Source organism: Crassostrea angulata, chromosome 4 (genome assembly GCF_025612915.1).
Source record: "Crassostrea angulata isolate pt1a10 chromosome 4, ASM2561291v2, whole genome shotgun sequence".
Taxonomy (NCBI): domain Eukaryota; kingdom Metazoa; phylum Mollusca; class Bivalvia; order Ostreida; family Ostreidae; genus Magallana; species Magallana angulata.
In genome coordinates, this window is record NC_069114.1 from 6,801,621 (window position 1) to 6,823,893 (window position 22,273).

At 34.9% G+C, this 22,273-nt stretch overlaps 2 protein-coding genes and 1 long non-coding RNA gene across 5 annotated transcripts in view; 1 reads left to right on the forward strand and 2 right to left on the reverse strand.

Moving 5' to 3' along the window:
• The window catches only part of LOC128180803 (zinc finger CCCH domain-containing protein 13-like), a 33,624-nt gene that overhangs the window by 3,546 nt on the left and 7,805 nt on the right, over positions 1-22,273 (reverse strand). The window contains exons 11-25 of one of the 3 annotated variants that reach the window (XM_052848955.1): positions 20,225-20,284; positions 19,043-19,229; positions 18,227-18,842; positions 17,830-17,945; positions 17,216-17,479; positions 16,971-17,109; positions 15,989-16,106; positions 15,549-15,596; positions 15,336-15,439; positions 14,281-14,471; positions 13,919-14,031; positions 13,640-13,729; positions 13,216-13,422; positions 12,912-13,096; positions 12,311-12,680 (exon numbers count right to left, since the gene is read on the reverse strand). In XM_052848955.1, coding sequence (XP_052704915.1) covers positions 12,531-12,680; positions 12,912-13,096; positions 13,216-13,422; positions 13,640-13,729; positions 13,919-14,031; positions 14,281-14,471; positions 15,336-15,439; positions 15,549-15,596; positions 15,989-16,106; positions 16,971-17,109; positions 17,216-17,479; positions 17,830-17,945; positions 18,227-18,842; positions 19,043-19,229; positions 20,225-20,284 — 2,588 coding nt within the window. In that variant the 3' untranslated portion in view covers positions 12,311-12,530. Of the gene's footprint in view, positions 1-12,310; positions 12,681-12,911; positions 13,097-13,215; positions 13,423-13,639; positions 13,730-13,918; positions 14,032-14,280; positions 14,472-15,335; positions 15,440-15,548; positions 15,597-15,988; positions 16,107-16,970; positions 17,110-17,215; positions 17,480-17,829; positions 17,946-18,226; positions 18,843-19,042; positions 19,230-20,224; positions 20,285-22,273 lie in introns of those variants that run through there. The other 2 variants (XM_052848957.1, XR_008243256.1) reach the window with 2 other exon arrangements.
• Positions 1,056-1,562, reverse strand: LOC128180815 (uncharacterized). The gene is made up of 2 exons (XR_008243258.1): positions 1,465-1,562; positions 1,056-1,259 (listed from the first exon to the last, which is right to left on the reverse strand). It is a non-coding gene; the product is annotated as an uncharacterized LOC128180815 (long non-coding RNA).
• Positions 9,017-12,168, forward strand: LOC128180805 (uncharacterized). Its single transcript, XM_052848958.1, has one exon. It carries the CDS (start codon positions 9,236-9,238, stop codon positions 11,285-11,287), a length of 2,052 nt encoding a protein of 683 aa, XP_052704918.1. The 5' UTR covers positions 9,017-9,235; the 3' UTR covers positions 11,288-12,168.

Genomic DNA, 22,273 nt, shown 5'->3' on the forward strand with positions numbered 1-22,273 from the left:
AACGTGTGCGTCCAGCTCTACAAGCACATGCACTATCGTCTAGGCGACGGCCTGAATACAGCTACATGTAGCGACTCTATCTCCTATCGATCGGTTACCCGAGTCTCGTAATGCATCTAAATATAGACAGGGGCACAGTTATGAAACAAACAACAAAAATAAGGTCAAAGAGGTTCATCTATATGAAATGAAAATGTACATATGAATAAAAACATTTGGGAATTTTATGTGGAATTATTTTTGCGCACTACATGTATCAGTTAGTGCATTACAAGAAGCCCTTTCATAACCTCATAAACGTGCGCACCCCCACAAAAATGGACCGAACTGACAACAATTGTTTCTGCAAATACTGACTATAAATTACGAAAACATTAAATTGAATACCATAGAAGGATTCAAAATTAATTTCTTTACAACTTTGCTTCAATAATGCATTAGAAATTTTTATTCCTTTTTAAGTTATTGACAAGAAACTTTGGACGCCTCCAACTCCCCAATTATAAGGGCCAGCCCTTTTTTCGGTATACCGAATGAAAGGTCTTAGTAAGACCAAGAACTTTTAAAATACATGTTATAACAAATTTTTATCAGGTAGAAAACTAACACGGAAAATACGCGAAATTTTTTGATTTTTTTTCTTACCTTTGTTTCAACATCTATACCACCCCTTTTATTTGCATTTAAATAATAAATAAAATATATCTCGCACAAATTCAATGTATTAGCTTCCAAACCAGCCCATCTTTGAGACTCTGCCAGTCATCGTTAAAGCTAAACCCCCTGGACAAAAGAAATCGTTAAATTTTACTAAAAGGGGAATAACTCAAAACCGGATAGGGATTTTCCTCAACTAAAATATGCAACGACAACATCACGCGGCATGTTATCAGTCCTGAAAATTTCAAAACAATCGGTGAACAAACGAGCGAGATATTAATGATCAAAGTTGGCGTCTAGAAGAAAAAAAAAATAATAAGAAATTTGAAAATTTTTCAGAATAATAGTAAGGTTTTCCGCTGCCAGCGGAAAAGCTTAATAACTACACTGCTTACCTCTTTGAGTCTCAAGCTCCTGTTGACAAGAACTTTGGATTTTTTGGAACAGCTTCTCTCCAGCAAACTCCTTAGAAAAACCAAGTGAGGCAAAGATAGCGGGTGCCCTGAAGCGCTGGAGAGCTGAACCAGTACTGGCCGGTTTAGGTTGTGAAGACTGAACCAGCTTTTTCCAGTCTACACCCACTATGTCCATTTTACCTACTATCACAGTTATAATCATAGATTAGCATTCAGGACAAAGGGGGGAGGAGCCCAACAGACGAAAGATAATGGAAAAACATACTATTGACATTAGAATCATGTTCACAGCATACATGTATATCATTTAGATGTATTTATCTGCATGCTTCGACTTTAAACTGACAATGACAAATGCCAGTCAAATAAATAAAAATATCAGTCTTACTAGGATTCTTTTCCTCCTCTCCGATCCCGATAATACTGCCCTCTTTACCTGATATCTACTCCAGAAAAAAAATTGTCATCAGAACTCCCCTCTTCATCTGTAATAGATCACAATAAATCTTATTATTTTACGCGATTTACTTTTATTTGCAAACCAGTCATAAAAATATATACACCTAGATGATATCCCACGCAATCGCAGAAAATACATATGTAAAACTTCATATTTAAATGGAATGTGTTTGTTGAACTAGATTTTTTTTCTTTTTTTCGTGTCCGAAATATTTTAAACCTACGTTTAAAAATTTGAATAAAAAAGCAACTGTCTCGATATTTAGAAGAGCGAACAGGGATGATTATTGAAATTGATAATACTTGTGGCGTAATTTTTTTTCTTTTTTGCAGCTGAATGGAAAAATAAACATTTTTGGATTTTGATTTTTTGTTCTGTTATCATTTCATAACTAAAACAAAAATTGTTTTTATTTGATAGACTAGTGTATTAAATGCCAACTCTTACATATTGAGTGAGTTAACCATGCATCGGACACATACCTTGGATCGGACAAATTGGTTATAAATAAACAAATAAATGTGCATGCGCTTATGTGTTGTTTACCATATACCTGAATTTGAACTAAAGAACTTTATCATTATTAAGAATTTGATATTCACATTGTCAAAGAAATAGCGGTATAGGCATCGTAAAATGACGTCAAAAGGTTATACGCCACCATTGAAAATTTTACACTAAATCGTTTTTTGAATGTCGTGCATTTGATTGTGATTTAGTAAAAATGCACCCTCTGCGTAAAATAATAAGAAAGAAGTAAGTTTTGAAACAAAATTTGATTAAAATAAGTCCAAGAAATTTGAACAATTAATGTCAAGGTAATTTTTGCTCCATACGTTCATTTCACCATGGATCGGACACAATTAAAAATGCATCGGACAGTTTTCAGTCATGGTTTCTTCTAATGATAAGGAGATTATGTGACCATTCCTTGCAATATACTTTAAAGGTGAAGTAAAATAATTAAAGAAATATTGATACAAATATTTTCCTCAGACCACTTAAAATTCGAGTTTTACGGACACAGTCTCTTTAGTACAAAGTTCCTGTATGAGCTGGCATGATAAAGAACCCCTCATGATAAATCCTTTAAATAGAAACACTAGTCTAAATTCCTATATGCAGATTTGAGGATTTACATTTAAAGAAATCGGAATAGCAATGGAATAAATTAATTTTCCGAACCTTTGTATTTTTGCATTAAAACCAGAAAGTTTGTCATTTTTAATCTCTACTGTATAGCTGTCCGATGCTTGGTAAATATTATCCGATCCATAGTGAAACACTTCATTAATTTGCATTATTTTCTACATTTTTTATCTTTTCACAATTATTTCTCCATTAATTAAACAATGGGAAACCTGTAACTTTTAAACAAGTTTTATAAATATTTGGACGATATTTGATGCATGAACAAGGGGAAAAACCCAAAGGTGTCCGATGCATGGTGAAATAACCCTACATGCATACGATTTTTTTTGAAAATTTCGCGGCGTATAGTAAGTACGTCGTATCCGGTCTTTTTCTAAATTTTGTTTGTTTGGTCAAATTTAATTTAACTACAACACCCCTGCGAATGTGTTCGGAATGTTTTATTTATCGTTGCTAAGTATGTAAAAAATCCAGAGGTGCTCGAATGAAAGTTCACGAGACTTCGCCGAGAATTGTTCAGTTCCTGTGAAATTTTGAGCGGAAGTATAAGTGTTCAGATAATATTCTCAAAATACGTAAGCACTGGTCGATTTTCATATCATATTCTACTTTGATTTATGTTAAAACATCAATATCTTTTAAGATGTTTATCTTATTTCACCATCTAGCGGTTTTTTAAATTAAATGATAATATTCAGAACATAGTTATCGTTCGTGTTCAACCACGTGTAGAGGGGTTTATAATATAAACATTCAGATGCTTAATAAAATCATAGCCATGTTTAATGCTTGTGGTGTGCAATACCATGTTTTTAAAAAAAATAATGGGTATATGTTTTGCATAAAAACTTAGTATATCGAGCCATTTTCAAGGAATATTCTGCATAAAATAGTACAGTCTGTTTTACTATCGATTTTATTACTAGGTCAGGCGCGGATCGAAAATAAATTCTTAGGGGGGACCTCTACTACGCAAGTTAATTGTCGCAACAGCAGAAAAAAAACTTTATTTTGTATTGTCACATTTATTTCTAGAACACATTTTATCCACCAATTAATGAAGATAAAGTTTAAAATCAATAAACCTCTAGAATTTATATTTGACTACAAGTACCTAGATTCTCTAAAATAGACTATAAACACGAGGCACGATTTTTACTGCGAAACTAAAAGGGTCAAATATATCCACGTGGTCTAAAATTTAAATGACAATAACATTCGCAGGGGTGTACAAATTTAAACAAAACAAACTTCAGAAATAGTAGTAAACAAAATGTAAACAGGTTTATTTTTAAAATTGGCAAAACATTATGATCTTTCTGTACAAGTAGTCGTAATACAATCATACCAGCCTCGACATCAGGGACGAATTTTAAGAGGCAAAATAACCCAGTACCCTTTAATGTCGTTTGTTTTTATTATCATTATTATCATAACATTTATATAGCGCTAAATATAATAAAATTACTCTAAAGCGCTTTACATAATACGTTAAAACTACACAATGAGCATTCACAAATAAAATTGATTGAGTTATTGTAGGCAAATAAATTTATAAAAAGAGGTTTACATATAGAAAATAGGCTAAACAGTTTTTAAAATATTCATAAAACATTTTCAGCACAGATTAAAGACTGAAGATCTAATTAAACTGATGAAAGGGTCAATTATAAAACGCTCATTTAAAAAGATGTGTCTTGAGTAACTTTTTAAAACTGGTCAGATTTTCTTCGAGTCTTAAAACTGCGGGAAGACTTCCAGAGTTCAGCTGCACTGACTTTGAAACGCCGATTTCCATAAAATTTGGTACGTGCCTTGGGAAACCAGAAATCTCAAGTTCTCTGATCGAAGTGATCTTGATGGAAAATATACATCAACAAGGTTCTGAATGTATGCCGGTGACTTCTCTTGCAATGTCGTTTGTTTTGTAAAAAAAAATTTGTATATATTATTTTTTCATTGAAATGTGACTTAATTGACCGGGAAAACTAATGCAATGCCTATTTTTATACACATACTTAGCATAACTATTGTTTAAAAGCGTACTTAAAATTTAATTTTAAATCGCACCAAGTAGCTTTGAAGGAATCTTATATGAAAACCAATTAACATGATTATAGTTAATATAAATGCATATAAATAAGGAAATTTTGGGATTGCATATAATGCTTATTATTTTAATAGGTTCCAGAGAACTGTTTCTGCAAAGTACTATTCTAAATGAGCCAGCTTAGGCTATTTAAACGGTGAGAACATACGGTCAGGATAGGTTATCTTTAAACAAGGTCTGATTTAGCCTTGGTCTTCGATGCAATTCTTTAAAATTACTACACAACCTGTATGTCCCTGCTCCTTTCAGCAGGAAATTTGATGGATATGTCCTTGATCTTTTATAAATAGGGATGGGGATATGTTACTCTCTTTGGGAGCAGCTGGGGATATGTCTCTGACATTCCTTGTAAAGAGGGTTGGGCATTGGTCAGCTTCCCTCCTCGGTGCAGAAGAGACTGGTCTTTATTTATCATCGTCTCCTGGTTTCCCCCGGAAGTATATTGTTGTGTTATACAGGACTAATTTCATTATTTATTTTATGTTCTATTTAGCTTCTACAATTAATAAGGCGCATTTCATATTTTATAACGCAGTTTCTTTTTTATCTAGCAGAACTATTCCGTTTACGTCATTGTTTAAATTCATGTACACACTTTTTCATACGTGATTTTACTGTAACATCTAATCTTTATTTCAATAAGAAACCCGCGTCCATCACATTGTGTTGAACATTCTCAAAGATATACTGGTTATTTAACCAACTAAATCGAAATCATGTGTCCGATTCAAAATAAAAGTATTCGGCAGGCATATGAATGGAGAATATTTAAGTACAAAGATAAATTTGCTGTAATGTTCCTGTTTAAAGCATAGATGTATTCAAAAGAACATTGTTATTGTTCGAAAGTTATATGATGTAAACAGAAAAAAATTGTTTGTTTTTTTTTAAGAAAACATTCAAGTTTCTTTCCCCGTCTGCTTCAAAATACATGTAGGTGTCTTTTTTTACATTTACCATTGTGTACTTCAGTGAATATATCTGCCAGTGCATTGTGATTGAAATATAGAACATAGAGGCCAGGCACCAGCTCCGTTGGTCTGTTTATAAAGTCATCGGGGAGAGGTCTATATAACTTATAGATATGGGTCACAACCTGAGATATATCAACGTTTGTCATTCGTTGTTAACCCGACAGGCCATGCAAACTGCCACTACGTATAGAACAAATGATATGAAACAACATAGTTTAATAATTTATTAACATTAAGACGACCATTATCTGGTATATCATTGATCGAATATACGATTATTTGGATATTTAAACGTTTGTTGATCTGCATTTAATGCATGCATGAAACACGAACTATGTCTTAACAATTATGATTTTGTGTTACCTGATTTTCATTTGTCACTAATAGCTTATATATAATAAGTTCGGCGTTTTTATCATTTGTAGTTGAATTATCATTTATTCATAAAATGCAAGTTGTTGATATTGGAATAAGGTCCAAATTGAGCAACAGAAAAGTTAAAGTTTATAAAAAATCTTGCGCAGGTTTATTTAAAGAAAAAGTAGACATTCTGGTTTGCCAAAAACTCTTTTATTAAACTGAAAATTTTCAGTGATAGGTAAAGCATATGTTAAAAAAGTACAAAGGTAAATCTGATCGAGTGATAAATGAATATCCTTTAAACGTTATGATGTTCTATTCTAGTCGCGATTCATTATTAGCATATAGGAAAAGACTATTAGTGTGTCAATTATTAAGTATAAGAAAATTAAACAAAATACTTTTTTTTTTAATTTTTCACATTTACTGACATCGTGATTGTTTTCATGCTGCATTACTTTTGGTCATCTTTGCACATTCCATCAAATGTGTTCTTCTTTCTTTACTTAAATCTTACTCAATTACTATGTAATTTACAGGATCGAATAAAATTTGTTAAATCAATTCTATATCATTTTAAAAATATCTTATCATTTGTTTGTTTTTATTAAGCTAAATGCATGCACGTATATCATAGATTTAAACATGAATAGATAATTGTTATGTGCCACTGCAGATGAAATAGATACAATGTTCTCTTTTTTCTTTTTCTGCTGGCAAGTACAAATTGCAGTTATTTGCATGTAGGTCTGCGGGAGTAGCCCCCATTTTGATGTTTTGATACTTTATCACACTTAATGCCTTCATTACTTTTTTGATATTCTTTGATATCAATTTCACCTTTTATGTAGGTATTAATATACATATATTTAATGTTTCCGTAATGTAGTAGATCAACGCAAAGTGGATGAAAAAAACCCACCAATAATAAACCGTCAACAATCTCAAAAATATATAAAACGAAATACAAATTCAAAGCAGAACAACATGCACCTCCACATAAATAGAGGTAGGATAAGGTGCCACGGAGGAGTAAGCATCCTCTGCGAATGGTCACACCCGCCGTGTGCCCCTAGTCACAAAAAGACATGTCATAATCGATGTAAATGTCAAAATCGGGAAAATGTCATAATGAGGAAAAAACGACACGTTGATGATTTGATTTGTTTTTGATGGTCAAAATACAAACTTTAAGCAAACACGGACCTCCAAATAGATAGAGGTAGGATCAGGTGCCTAGGAGGAGTGAGCATCCTCTGCTGACCGTAACTGAGACAAAACACCATATGCAGGTGATGAAGGTATTTTGCTACAAAAGTAAGGAAAGTTGACTGTAGAAAAATTGAAGTCATCGTGTTTATCATAAAGGTTTGTTGTAAGGTTACCATCAACTTCCATTTTCAGTAAAATATCCAAATATGAGACAGATGAAGCAGACTTTGTGGTATATTTTATATCAAGTTTACTGGAATATATCGAGTTGTCGTAAGAATGGAAATAACAATTGTTAATTGATAATACCTCGTCGATATACCTGAATGTTGAGTTGAAGGCCACAGCGAGTGATTTATTTTTTTATTTAGTTTTTAAATCATTCTGCTTCATAAGAATACAAAAATGGGTCTGCTAACAATGGGGCACAATTGGTACCCATGGGAATTGCAACAGATAGTTGGAAGACTTAATTTCCAAGAACTACATATATGTTGTCTATCAGAAACTCAAGCATCTTTTTAATGTCAGCTTCAGAGTTCTTGTGTGTGCAATCAGAATGGTTTTTAACAAAATAATTCTTTAGATTTCAAAATACAAGGGAAGCATCCTTACGACTTCTATTTTTATTGAAGAAACACCGTCGATGATATAAAAAAGCCAGGGTTTTCATTTGTCTTGGGGAGTGGTTGTATAAAGCGTTGGAAAATCGTACGTTTTGATGCTATTGAGTTTGGTAAGATCCTGTGACCTCAAAATTTTTAATACATATAATTTTTTTCAGAGTTTTTTAGTATCCACATCTGATTCACACCACTTCTGGAGTATATTGTTGTACATTACTCTTGAAGTTTCTCCTTCACTACTGTAAGAATTTTAGTAAGGAGTAAAGAGAGAGGTTTGGTAGAACTTTGTTGAAACCTGCTATATATCTCTGTTTTTAAGGACTTTTGTGAAGCTTTGGAACCCAGTACAATTAAGGTAAATCAGATTCATTTTGTTTTTGGGGATATTAAAGATATCCATAACCGATTTATGATTTTAGTGTTTCTTCCTTTGAAAGGCTGCTATGGGTATAAAAGGGAGTACCATGTGTAGGATCAAACCCTAGTTATTTGAAAATGCAATTAATATAATTTACCTTACCAATAAAGACAATGTTGTTACTTGCCTTATCAGCAGGGACCAGTACATACTGATCGTGCAATCTGTCTAGTTCTATTCTCACTTCTGCTTTACTGAAACAGAAGGATAGAGGGTTTTCATTTGACCTCTGAGTCGTTTAATACCAGATTTTAATATACATCTGATGCTTTTCACCCACTCTGACAAGGTACCAAGTTCTTTTTTTCAGAGTTTGCCCATCACTTGGCGTAATCTTCAACAGAATTCATGATATGTATTAAATTACGAAGCCATGTGAAGGATCTTGGCACCCTAAATTTCGAGTATCAAACTGTTTTATTAATAAATTCAGGGAATCAATTTATTTATTATAAAATTCAATTTTCTGCAATACCATTTGAACCCACTGTGTAATAGTAAAAACATAGGTGAAACTATTTTACTGTTTTATAACAGAATTTTAATGAAAATCTTCTAAAGCGAAAGAAGACGTTTGTGGGGAAAATTCCAGCATAGTTGATCCATTACGCTAATTTTAGACTGGAAATTTTCAGTTACAGGTATACAATTTGTAAACACGTACGAAGGTAAATGGACTAATTGATAAATGGAAATTGTGACTTTTGTAATTCATATCTGAGAAAATGTTATCCGAGATTGTTTGTTATTTGGTTAACATCAATTAAAAACTTATACAACCTAATTCAACATGAATAGTCGTTCTCATAGAGAATTGGATATTACAAAAAGGACATAATTTGAGAAAATGTCTGACAATCACCGTGTGTCTGAGGCCCTGTACGTGGGTCTGTATGGTTATATAGGGACACCGACAGAAGTGACCGCCAGGAGGGAGGTGGTGGACATGGAGGAGATGATAAAGAAACCTCTACATATACATCAAGGTTATAGAATAATGAAGAGTGGTAGTCATAGGGAAGGTTTCAGGTTTAAATCTTCTGACAAAGACACGATGATCTGGTATACCAATCATAAAGTGATAACCGACTTATCTCAGTCCAGTGTTTATGATCTGTCAAAACATTCCATCATTCTCATGGAGGACACTGAAACACCACCGGGGTTTGTCAGACTACAGCTTATGACGCCACCACTAGATAGAAACATAGCATCATCTGTTATTCCGTTCAATGACGGGATGTACATATCAAATGTAAAGTGGAGACAAATCATACTTACAAAGATAAGTGGAAATAAAACGTTCACGAATTTAAAAACTCATGGTCCTTGTGCAAACGGGTTCGTTGGTAATGTAGAAGCTGACTATGCTCTTTGTTTGCATTGTTCCTACTGGCCACGGTTATCTTATTATTGGAAACAAAGATGTACCCTACATAACTGGCCCCAAAACCACGTTTTTTATGACATTCTGAGTAATGGTTGTCACTTTGTGCCTGTCGGAATTAAAACTGCAGCCGATGGAAATGAACTTGACTGGAGATTATCCTTTTCTCAGGCAGAACAAAAACTGGTCTATTCCATGAACCATACCCAATTTTTGTGCTATGGCCTTTTAAAAATATTTTTAATGGAAGTCGTCAATCGCGATATAGAAGAACCATTCCTGTGTTCATATTTTGCAAAAACTACTTTGTTCTGGCTGATACAAATAGGAAATATTACATGGTGTCCAAATAACTTACTGGATTGTTTCTGGAAATGTTTCAAATGTCTATATCATTGCGTTCATCGAGGCGTGCTTCCTAATTTTTTCATTCAACAAAATAATATGTTTGCCGGGAAGTTGTCCACAGTTAAAGGTACAGGCGCACGGAAGTGTCTGTTAGAACAACTGAACGGGTATTATGAAATGGGCGTGACCTGTTTGCTACAAAGTCCGACGGTCAAAACAATGATTGAAAAACTTATTTGTAACAGCCTTTACAGAATAGAGCCATTTTGGGGCCATGTAATGAGTATTGCTGATACAGAATTTGGTATCAAAAGCGAAATCGATATTATAAGTTTTTCAGAAAAAGAAATATGGAAAAATTATCTTATTCTGAGGGTTATAATAATTTTGTCAAATCAATCAATTACAGAATACCAGACATTAACATTACAGCAATGTACATCAGATGTTTTAGTTCAAACAGCATTTCTAAATCACAATAGTTTAACAGAAAGTACAAATAAGGCAGTATACAGATCAGACAGACTGAGTAAAAACTTGTTGAAGCTGGCAGGTAGAGTGGGTGATGTGTCTTGTATGTTGTATCTTGCTCTGTATTACTACAGAACATGCAGATATAGAGAGGCGCTTCATGTTACAGCTCTGGTTAAATCAAGACTCACACAGCCCTATATCATGTATAACACAGTAGATCGAGAAAGGTACAATGAATGTGTGGCTGGTTGGTCCCTGTCTAAACGGATGAAGAAAGCTTGGTTAGATAGTGTACATCTTGATTGTGATATTTACTTTATACAGGAGCTGGATTTAGAACAGAAATTAAGTAAAGAAAATGGTAACCCAGCCTTGTATATTTCACCCTATGTAGGAACAGACATGATAAGTATGTTGTGTAACCACAGACTAGGTAACCTGTCCCAGTGTCTACAGTCACTGACAGACCTACAGACACTGCTGCTCTATGATGACGGGAGTTACGTACCTTTATATCTCAGAGACCTCTCGTGGCAGATACTGGGAATCTGTCAGCACGTTGTGGGGGATCTACACGGGGCGTTACAGTCTTATCAACAGTCATTGAGACAGAAACTATTCCACAAAATACAGAACGCCTCAAAATACAGAATAGCCTTCATTCTTAATCGATTCAATGAAAGAAATTAGTTGCAACTTTCTAATCCATATAATCAATTGTTTTAAACTTACTGCTATCATCTTTAGAATATGCAATGTAACATATCCTCTGAAAATAATATTTACAATTGGCAAGGTAATTTTTGGTATATATGCATAATATTAAAAAATATATAATTGTATAACCTCTCGTGGCAGATACTTGGGATCTGTCGGCACGTTGTCGGGGATCTACACGGAGCGTTACAGTCTTATCAACAGGCACTGAGACAGGAACCATTCCACAAAAAACAGAACGCCATAAGCTACAGAAGTGCACTAGTTTTGAATCAATAAAATCAGGGGAACATCGATACGAATTATTGAGTTGCATTCATTATGGTAAATCATGAATTGCATAATAATACATGTGCTGTTAATTGACATATCAGGAAAAATATTTTTGATTCATCAAATTGTAAGTTGTTACCAATTTTCTGAGTAAAGGTATTGACTTAACAGAAATACAGTTGGTATGACTTGACTGTAAATGAAAATAGAGTGACGGAAATGACAATTTGCTTTTTGTTTTTACATGTTAACCAACCCCCTCTATTCCCCGAGTATTCAGATTTTCATCAAAGTATCCTTTTATGACATATTTGTAAACTAATGTGTGCATTCAATGCACAGTTAAGCATTGAATCCGTATTCTTTAAAAGATATGGTCTCATAACTGCAACGGAGTGTGCATCCAAATTGAATAACGCGCGTATGCATTATGAAAAGTTGTTCGATTTATTCTAGACTAATATGCATGTGTACACTGAATTGATTTATTATCATGTTTGTATTTATTGTACCATTCATTACAATATTTTGTGATTTAAATACTTGCAAATTGTGCATTTTTATTTCTTTAACATCATGTATGAGGCAACTATGAAAATATAGTTCTGAACAAAAGAGTTTTTTAAAATTCAATGATAAACATAAGAAACTGAAATAACCCAATATTATGTAATGGATTTCTTGTAAGAAATAAAATCTATTCAATAAACACTGAACACTCTCTAATTTGATTAATATTTTAATATTTTTTTTCTTTTCATCCTGTTAATAAGATACAATCATTGAACACACACTTTTGATGGATATGCGTCTCTGCACATGGAACAACATTATGCCTATGGTTAATGGATTGAGATCCAAAAAAGATAACATGCATGTCATGACAAAACCATTTGTCTGAGCTAGTTTACAACGCTGGACCCCTCATGACCTCTTGCCAACCTTAGGCACACTGTATTTCGGGTTTAATGGCTGGGGGAGTTGTCTCCTCCTTTTTCACAGGGAAAACGTCGCCGCACTGAGACAAAAGCTGTGCACTCAGTTTACACAGCTCTTGGTCTGGTACCGGAGGGTTGAAGGATTGGTCCAAGTTCTGAATGAAATAATTGAAAATATGGCGTCATTATTTTAATATGACAAACGTAAAAAACTGACAATCATTTTAAACAAATATACTGTAAAATATTTTTGGTAAAAAGTATATATATTGTTTTTTTTAGATTGAATATCGCTTACTGTGTCAACTCTACAGAGTTTATTTTAGATTGAATATCGCTTACTGTGTCAACTCTACAGAGTTTATTTTAGATTGAATATCGCTTACTGTGTCAACTCTACAGAGTTTCCGTCGGATCTCGACATCTTTCCTGGCACACAGCGCCCTTCGGAAGTTGCCGATTTTGGCTAGGATGTCCTTTTTGGAGGAAAATGCCGTTGATCTCTCTGTCTGAACTTTCTTAAGAGAATCTTGTAGTTCATACACAACTGGTTTTGATGGTGTCCCTGAATCTGCATAATTTTTTCAAATTTTACTAATAAGTGAAATATGAAGCTCTGCTTCATCAGGTGCAATCCAACATTTGGTTAACTCATCAACAAAAGAACCCCAAACTGACTACACTGCCTACCTTTTTCTCTTTGAGCCTCAAGCTCCTGTTGACAAGAACTTTGGATTTTTTGGAACAGCTTCTCCCCAGCAAACTCCTTAGAAACACCAAGTGAGGCAAAGATAGCAGGTGCCCTGAAGCGCTGGAGAGCTGAACCAGTACTGGCCGGTTTTGGTTGTGAAGACTGAACCAGACTTGTCCAGTCTATATCCACGATGTCCATTATACCTACAATCCCACAGAATTAACCATAAATTGAAATTCAGGACAAAAGAGGGGGGGGGGGGGGGGTGTGGGCAACAGACGAAAGATAATGGAAGAATTTAATAATTAACATTCAAATTTTTTGGGTGGGAAAAATTAATTTGGATTACAGATTAATTCATCATGATGTATTTCTTTACGAAAAATGCATGTCAAAATTTTTTTTAAAAATCTTTCTTACTGGGTTTCTTTTCTTCTTCCCCAATAACACTGCCCTCTTCACTTGATATCTCCTCCAGAGACAAATTGTCATCAGAATTCTCCTCCTCATCTGTAACAAATCAACATATTAAATCTTTCATTTTTTTCTACACATTTTGTTCTCTTATTGCAAATCAGAGTCCTTAAAATATATTACAATCAAAAGTTTTCAAAGAAGATAACTGATTAACGTGATTCCCAATAAATCCTTATCCTTTACCATATCATACATTTTACAGAAAAAAGTTTTTCCACTTACCTATATCGTTCTTTTCTTCTTCTTTAAGGGGTGGAGCCACTGTTTTGCTCTCCGAAGTCTCTCTTTTGCTCTTCTCCTTTTCTCTGTCTTCTATAGAGCTAGCTCTTGCTTTGCTGTAAATAGACACAAGCCCTGTAATACAACAGCTCTCAAGACAACACATTTACATTTTTAACTTTTTCAACCTCCCCAATCAGGATATAAGAATGTTTCCCCTTCTTGTCCCTTTCAGTTCTTATAACCTCTTTTCAATTTCCTAGGTTTGTTTTATCGTCTTCCCACACAAAGACCTTTAAAACCAGACAGGATTTCCCATTTCCTAAAGTCCTTGACTGAACGACCAATTATCTCAATCTACTCACCTTGACCTTTCTTTGCTGCTGGGACGACTAGAGGTTCTGTTGTCTGGTGAGCGGTCACGTCTACCGCGGTCAAACGAGGATCGTCTGCTTCGGTTGTCACGGTGACTGCTGCGCCCGGTGCTGCCTATGCTGCTACGACTCTGACTTCTCTGTCGGCGAGTTTGGAGATGTTCTGGTAATGCAGATGCCACCTGTATCATAAACAAATATCATTTAATCAAAAGAACAAAAATTTCTAGGGTAGATACGAACAGGTAAAACTTGCATTTTTCCAACAAATTTACTTAGGTCCAACAGTAATCAAGTAATGAAGTACTGGAAGTTGAGCTCTTTTGGTGTGTCTTTATGAATACTGTGTAGTAAAGACTGAAAATCTCTCTCTCTTATGCTTTTGATGTCAGCAAGCGTCAGAGAGCGACTAAATTTTGTAAGCGACTATAAACAAAAATATGTCTGTCTAGTAGAAAAAAGTTCAACAGAATTTTGCAACAAGCGCTATACATTCAATCCCCATTATTTCAACGTGCAGCAAAGTAGTTCATGGAAATTCATGCGCATTGTATGTGTCCAAAATCCATAGTCTTGTTTTTAAAAAATGTTATTAATAAGAAAACTAAAAAAGATGGACAATTCTCTCGAAATTAAAAAAAAGAAAAGAAACAAAATGCCAACACTTTTGACAAAACATGGCTCTTTGAATAACTATTTGGTATAGCGGAAGCTTTTACTTTGACGCTGTTTGGTGTTTTGTTTACTTTTGAAGTTGTGCTATTTATAGTAACATTGGCGATTTGCCTGCCTACTGCCAGGACTCTGCTTTCAGCAGAGCCCTGAAAAAATGGAAATTTTTTATGACATTAAAACCTAAGCAATCAGGAGGTTGAAGATGTCTTTTTAAAAAAAAAAGTTGTATTATAACAGTACATGATTTCAAATTTCTTTACGCACAAACGAAAACCAAAAGTAATAAGACTTAACTTATTAAAGATCACTTGCAAAAATGCACACATATTTAAAGCCCCCCCCCCCTCCCATCATCCATCACTTTCACCCACCTGCTCTTTCTCTGTGTTGTCTGCTGTTTTGGGGACTTCCTCTGAATCCTCTGACCAATCACTGTGCTTGTTATCTGGCTGGCTGCCCTGAGATCGTCTGCTGACTGGAACAAGATAAATGAGGGCAGAGGGTAAATAATGGCGGTCATACAATGAAGGAGAGTAAATGAAGCATTCCATAGCTATGGTAACACTATAGTATGTACAGTATACCTGATTTGCGGTCCTCTTCTTTAGGTTTGTCACTACTTTTTCTGTCATCTACAAGGGCATGTGTAAAATGTAAGGTAAAACACATATCAATATGTATATTGTTTAAATAAAATGACCCTCTTTCAAAATAATAAATAAAATGGTTCAAATATTGTTGAATCAATAGATTTTGAGGTAGCTTAATTTTTGTTGAAATCGTTGGTACCTCTCATGCATGCATTGACATCTTCTGTGAATTAATAAATTAACATTAAAAAGTTATATTTCCTTTTGTAGGTATAAGAAAACACACAAAATTATGTCCCCACCAACCTATAAAATATCAGCAATCCACGAAAACTGGCCCCAATGAATTTTAAAGATTCCACAGAAATGAATTGAGTTACTGAATTAACAATCTTGTTCTTGTGACCAAAGAGTAACTTTGTCGAGATATTTACCTTCCTTATCCGTTCTCCTTTTCTTTCTTCTGTCTTGATCTCGCTGATCCCCTCTGACCTCAGGTGACCTTGACCTCTTGGAGATCCTTGACCTTCTGTCTTCTTCAACTGAGAAGGGCTGTTTGAGCAATAAAAGGCATGTTGATTGAATATTTTATGTCTTTTTAAAAACAAATTTATATCAATATCAAATAACAATTGATATAAATGTATAAAAATTAAGAATTGGGTTTTTTTATTTCAATCATCATTTCAACAAGTTTAATGGCATTGTTTATATAAAGTGTGAGCTAGATAAGGCTAAGGGGGAAGAACATACGGTCTGGACAAGTTTTTTTTTTTTTAAAGAGGTCTTATCTACACAACATGAGGCTAAAGGCAGTCTGTGGATGATGCATGAATCAGATTTGGCAAAGAAGTTGGGTGGGGGAATGTATGGTCGGGACAAGGATTTTACCCATAAGTCTCTTACGACCTTAACCTTAGGGCGCTTTCAATTAACGTTGCCTGCTGGCGACGTTATCAGGAAACGGTGACGTTAATGGAACAGTTGGCAACGTCACAATGCTCCAACGAGGACAATTGCAGCTCAAAACTTGGCTATTTGAAGTTTTTATGTTTATCGATGTAGAAGATGAAACAGAAATCCAGTTTTGTAAAATATGGTAACCTTGGCGCCCTATTGTGTTCTAATCGGCAATGATAAAATGCGTTGCCAGCGACGTGCATTCCAGCTTTGGGCGACGAAGGCAACACCGGCAAATCCTGTGATGCCGGTTAAATGGAAGGCACCCTTAGACCAACAAACTTGGTTGAAGGTAATTGCACACCTTGCACCAAAGGCACTTTGTTGCTTACGATAAGCTCGAATTGGCGATGGGAAGAGGACATATTTTCTGATCAATTGATGTAAGAACATATTCACTATAGAACTGCCAATGATTGATGCTCTAGTGAGTTAAATGTGTGTCTTGGTTCTTACACTAGAGGCGTGTCTCTCCCTCCCCTTCCTGTCGGACTTCTCACTGCCTCGGTCCCAGTCCCGTGACCTTGATTTCTCCTCCTCCTCTCCCCCCTTAGTTGACAGCTTCTCTACAGGAGCCACAGCACTGGACTTACTTCTACAACAAAAGCCAAAGGTTGGAAATGCTGAACTAAATTATCTGATACAAAGGAAGCATAAAGGGAAAAAGATGAGTATAGCGTTAAATCAAAGCTGTCTTCTACCTGTGAGAAAGAGCTGGTGACACCTCTCTCTTGCTTCGATGGGATTCTGCTGGTGACAATTCCCTGCTCCTTTTAGTAGAAGGGGTTGGGGATATTTCCCTAGCCTTCTTCGTTGATGGGGTGGGGGATAAATCCCTGGCCTTTTTTGTGGAGGGGGTAGGGGATATGTCCCTGACCCTCTTTGTAGAGGGGGTGGGGGATAGGTCAGCTTCCCTTCTGGGTGCAGGTGACACTGATCGGTCTTTATCATCATGCCCTCGTTTTCTGTAAGAGAACAATGCTCAAATTTTATAGGACTAAGTATCTTTGTTAATGATATTCAGACTGACACTGTATTAAGGGAAATGTCCACCCTTGTTTTATTTTTCGCTCCTTTCGTTCTTGTTGTTAGCAGGTGAATTTTATGTCGGGCAAATGTCAATTGTCTCACCTGTATACAGTGTGTTGGTACCATAGATATTTATGTACTGAACAGATATATATTTAACAAAAGATTCAGAAAAATTTACGAAGCAGTTTCAGAGCCATTATCGAATTTTCTTTCAAGGCTATTTTAAGCTTTGTCCAATGGTTCAAGTGAAATCTAAGGGAGTGTTCAAGTCCTGTGGTTTTACCTGCTCTCCTTTCTCGGCTCCACTTTCTCTTTCTTGTCTTTATGTTCCTCTCCTTTTTCGTCTTCTTTGGATTTTTCCTTGTGAGATTTTTTTACTTTCTTGTCCTTTTTCTTTGTCTGTTTGAAGAAAAAATGACTTTCCTGATCATGCAGAATATGCTTGTGTTTTACAGTTGTGTTTTTACAATTGAGAAACGCTTTTCAAAGAGACTTTAAGATCATCTCACATCCTATATCCAATAAGCAATCCATGGAAATAGTGTACGTGTGATAGGATTGTTGAAAAGAAAAATATTGTCTGGACAAAGATTCAATTGAAATATCTGACCTTTACATTTGACATAGAAACTTGGTTCAAAATAACATTTTCGATTTTAGAGAAACGATATCAGACTTACTGGTGTAGGGTCGCCTTTATCTCGAGATGTCCTATCTCGGCCTTGACTGGACCTCTCCTCTCTCTCGGTATCTCTCTTCCCCCTGTCCTCCACTTCTCCTTTGACCTTCTCTGTCTCTCTATCCCCAGCCGACCTTTCCGGTGACTCCTCCCACTTCTTGTCATGTGACTTCTCTCTCATCCGATTGGGTGAGGCCTCCATAGGTTTCTCTACAGAGCCAGCTTTCTGTCTATCACTTGTCCCTCTCCCTCTTTCATCCCTCCTTTTTTCTTCTCTCTTTCTATCCACTGATCGCTCCCCTTTTTTATCCCCTGCCTCCTCCTTCCTTCTGTCTCCCTCCTCACGGTGCTTCTCTTTAGATGCTCCCCTTGATGGGCCCCCTAGCTGTCTGTCAGGTGACCCCTCCCTTCTGCGATCCCTTATGTCCCCTTTTCTGTCCTGAGACAAATCCTGCCTTCTGTCTATGGATGCCCCACTTCTACGATCTCTGTCATAGTCTGACCTTCCGAGAGAATCGCCCTTGTCCCTATCCCCTCTCTCTGACCTATCATCGCCATAGCGATCTCTCTTTGACCTACTGTCATCTCTTCTATCATCATTTTTTCTTTCATAGCGACTGAAAAAAAAAAAATATATATATATATATATATATATATCATCAACAAAAAATATTTCCATAACTCCTATTATATACAAACCACTAATCTACTATCAATTTTATCTAATGAATTCTTCGTGTTTACAAATCTTCCTCGTAATTATGCCATGTATATGACCATATTATTTCACGATCTAAAAATGTCTACAGACACATACCTGTCCCTGAACCTGTCATCAGGCCGGTCCAGGAAGCGATCGTCCCTGGGGGGAGGGGGATAGTCCCTCCTCTCATCATGTCTGCTGTCCCACTCCCTGCGGTCAGGGTAAAACTCCTCCCTCAGGTCCTGGCGGTCCCAGTCCGACCTCTCCCCCCGAAGGTCTCGTGGTGAGTCATATCTGGCACCTGTAAACAGTAAAAGTGATATACATCACAATGAATACATGTCATGCATAGTGACGACAGGGCTCTCTTTTGATATCTCTCTTTCCATCTTCACCTAGGAAAAAAATCTAATGAAAAAGACTATTGTTTTCAATTGTTTATGAGGTAACAGTGTAAATAAAAGAAAAATATACTAAACAAACCTATGATAATCAAGAATTTCACTTCTAAATACTTAAATTGATTTAGATATAAAAATAACTTCTTCTTACATTTGTTAAAACAGATATGTTTAATAATTCATTTTCAGCTAAAAGGACACATTTTAAACCATGATACCTTTATTCTTGTTTTCCAATGCTTTGAGAAATATTCATTCCACATGCAACAAATAAATGTGTACTTTAAAACATAAAGTAGATCATGTCCTGACCTTAGCACATGTACACCCAGTGCATCTGCAATTATTACCATTTACAGTATTTGACCAAGTTTTCGAGATTCAATTGACCTTGGCTTTAAAAGCCAAATGACCTTGACCTTAATTGTCAAATGACCTCAAAGTCAACTTCCTTCAACTTTTTATACTGAATTAAAAGTCTTTAATTGTAAAATTTTATCAGTTGTACAATTGCACATATAAAAAATATATATATAATATATAGCCCAACAAGAAATACAAAGTAGTATTCCTTTAGAGAATTGTGTTGTTGATGCAAAAAATACAAGACTTCAATATGCATTTATTCATGAAAAAATGAAAAATGAAGCAAAATAAGTGCCAAAAATTAGAAAAGTGAGAATCATTTAAATAAGTTCATAAATTAGACATAAAATCTTTCTGGTATAACAAAAGTGTGGGTCACTACCAATCAGAGAAAATTCTGTTTTAAGGATTTTTCAACCCAGACTGAAAGACAAGTAGTGAACATGGAGGGAAACTAGATGGACGTGTATTTCATGATTAGTTTAACACTGTTGACCTTTTGACGTGACACAGTTTTGGGGGCACAAACCTGGGATTGGGGGTCCGTAATCTGCGTACCGGTCGGGGGGTCGGTAACCTCGGTCTGGGCCTACAAACATACAATGTTAGTATCAAACAAGTGGTTACGCATCAACGCTCACATTGTCTCTATCACTGGCCACGGCCTTGACATGCAGGGGTTTCCAAGGCAACAAACCATGCCCCTGAAATCGATCTGAGTGTATCTCTAAGGTATATTTTGTGTCTGACTACAAGTGTTTGAAAAAAAGAAATAACTACATGTAGAAAAATACAGTGCCCGCAACGTTATTTTTTACATTCCTATCCTAACGTATCATGTGTGTATACTGTTCTATTGTGCTTTAATCCTATCATATGTTAATTCTATCAGGTTTAATATTCAATTTTAACAGGGTTTTTTCATTTACCCTATAGTGTTTATCGTTTTGTGCCTCTTAATAAGCAAGTAGATATATTTCAGAGTTATATTAAGTTGTTCAGTGAGCCGTATATGATAATTTATCAAACAAGAAATGTAATATCCTATCCAGTGTTCTATCATGATACTAATTTCTTAATTCTTCAGACCAAGATTAAACAAAATTACATTTGATTCATATCTGTAAGCAATGGAAATGAAAAATTAATGTAAACTATCAAATTATCAAAGTAACATATTTACCTGTATATCTAATATGTTAAACTGTACGGGGAGTGTATACCTGCGTAAACATTGACTTGTATGTAATATAATGTTTTTCATGCATCATATTTACACAAAAACAAAAGAATTTATGATATATTCAATATTTATTTAGAAAAAGAGTTGTTTTTCAATTGAACTGGCCCTTTTTCGTGTGATTTGATTTGGGTTAAAACGTTCTCGGCGATCGGCTAGGGTGTGCGGTAATGAAAACAATGTTAACAAATCTTATGCACAGTGTATCTCTGTGTAAACTGTTATTTCAATTGTAAGTAATATAATTCATTAGTAATGCTTCATTTTTATACAGAAAGAAGTGTATTTTATTATAGATTTTTACATTTTCATAGAATTTTAAATGAACACGCTTTTTTTCCCCGTGTGATTTGATCTTGGGCTTAAAAGTTTGCGGCGATCAGCTATAGGGTGTGCCCCAAAGAAAACAAACGTCAACAATACAGATAATTTTATGATCATTTATTAAAAAGCAGTAATTTTTGTTAATAAACTTTCTATAAATGATGCTGCAATGATTAAATCGGCATTTGTTAATAAAAAGATCTTGATTCGTACCTGTTATTTCTCAAATATCTGCCATTATAAGGTTTATTGTAAAGATCGTTAAATGTGTTTATACATTTATCATGAACATCATTTATCTTTTCCTATGATAATCGTGCATCAATCCCATCGTATCATGCGTGTATACTGCTCTATTATGCATTAATCGTATCCTATCACGCGTGAATCATTTTCTATTGTTTATCTTGTAAAAAAATAACGCTGCGGGTATTGTAAGTGTTATTGCATAGGTGTGTAGTTTATGTTTCCTTGGTTGATATTGATTGAAAGTAATGAAAAGCGTGTGGTCAAAAAATTGTGTTTTCAAAAAAATAAATAAGCAGAAGCAAACCAAATTATTATAGCCATAAAGCAATGATGAAAAATGCACATAATATCTGATCTTCCTGGATTATTATTTTTGTTTAATATCATTATTAATTCAGGTGAATGTATTTGTAAAACAAACATAAACAATGTAATTTAAATGCCTTAGGCCTTTCCAAACTAAACAATAAACAAAATTCAACATCTGTTTCATTTATTAATATATACAATGCAAAACTTATAATATGAGAAACTGCATGCTTCTGATTTAAAGAAAAATACAGTCACATGCTTTCTTAAACTTAAAAAAAACTAGAGACGGGAATACCAGACTGATTAATATCAAGATGAGACCTACACAAAAGTCATTGACATTTCAATCTAATTATTATCATTTTTCGATTTGAGTTGATCCTTGAGGATCTAGAAGTTCTCATTTATGTCCTATTCAATTTCAGATATTGTAGCATTCTGGACTGCAAAACT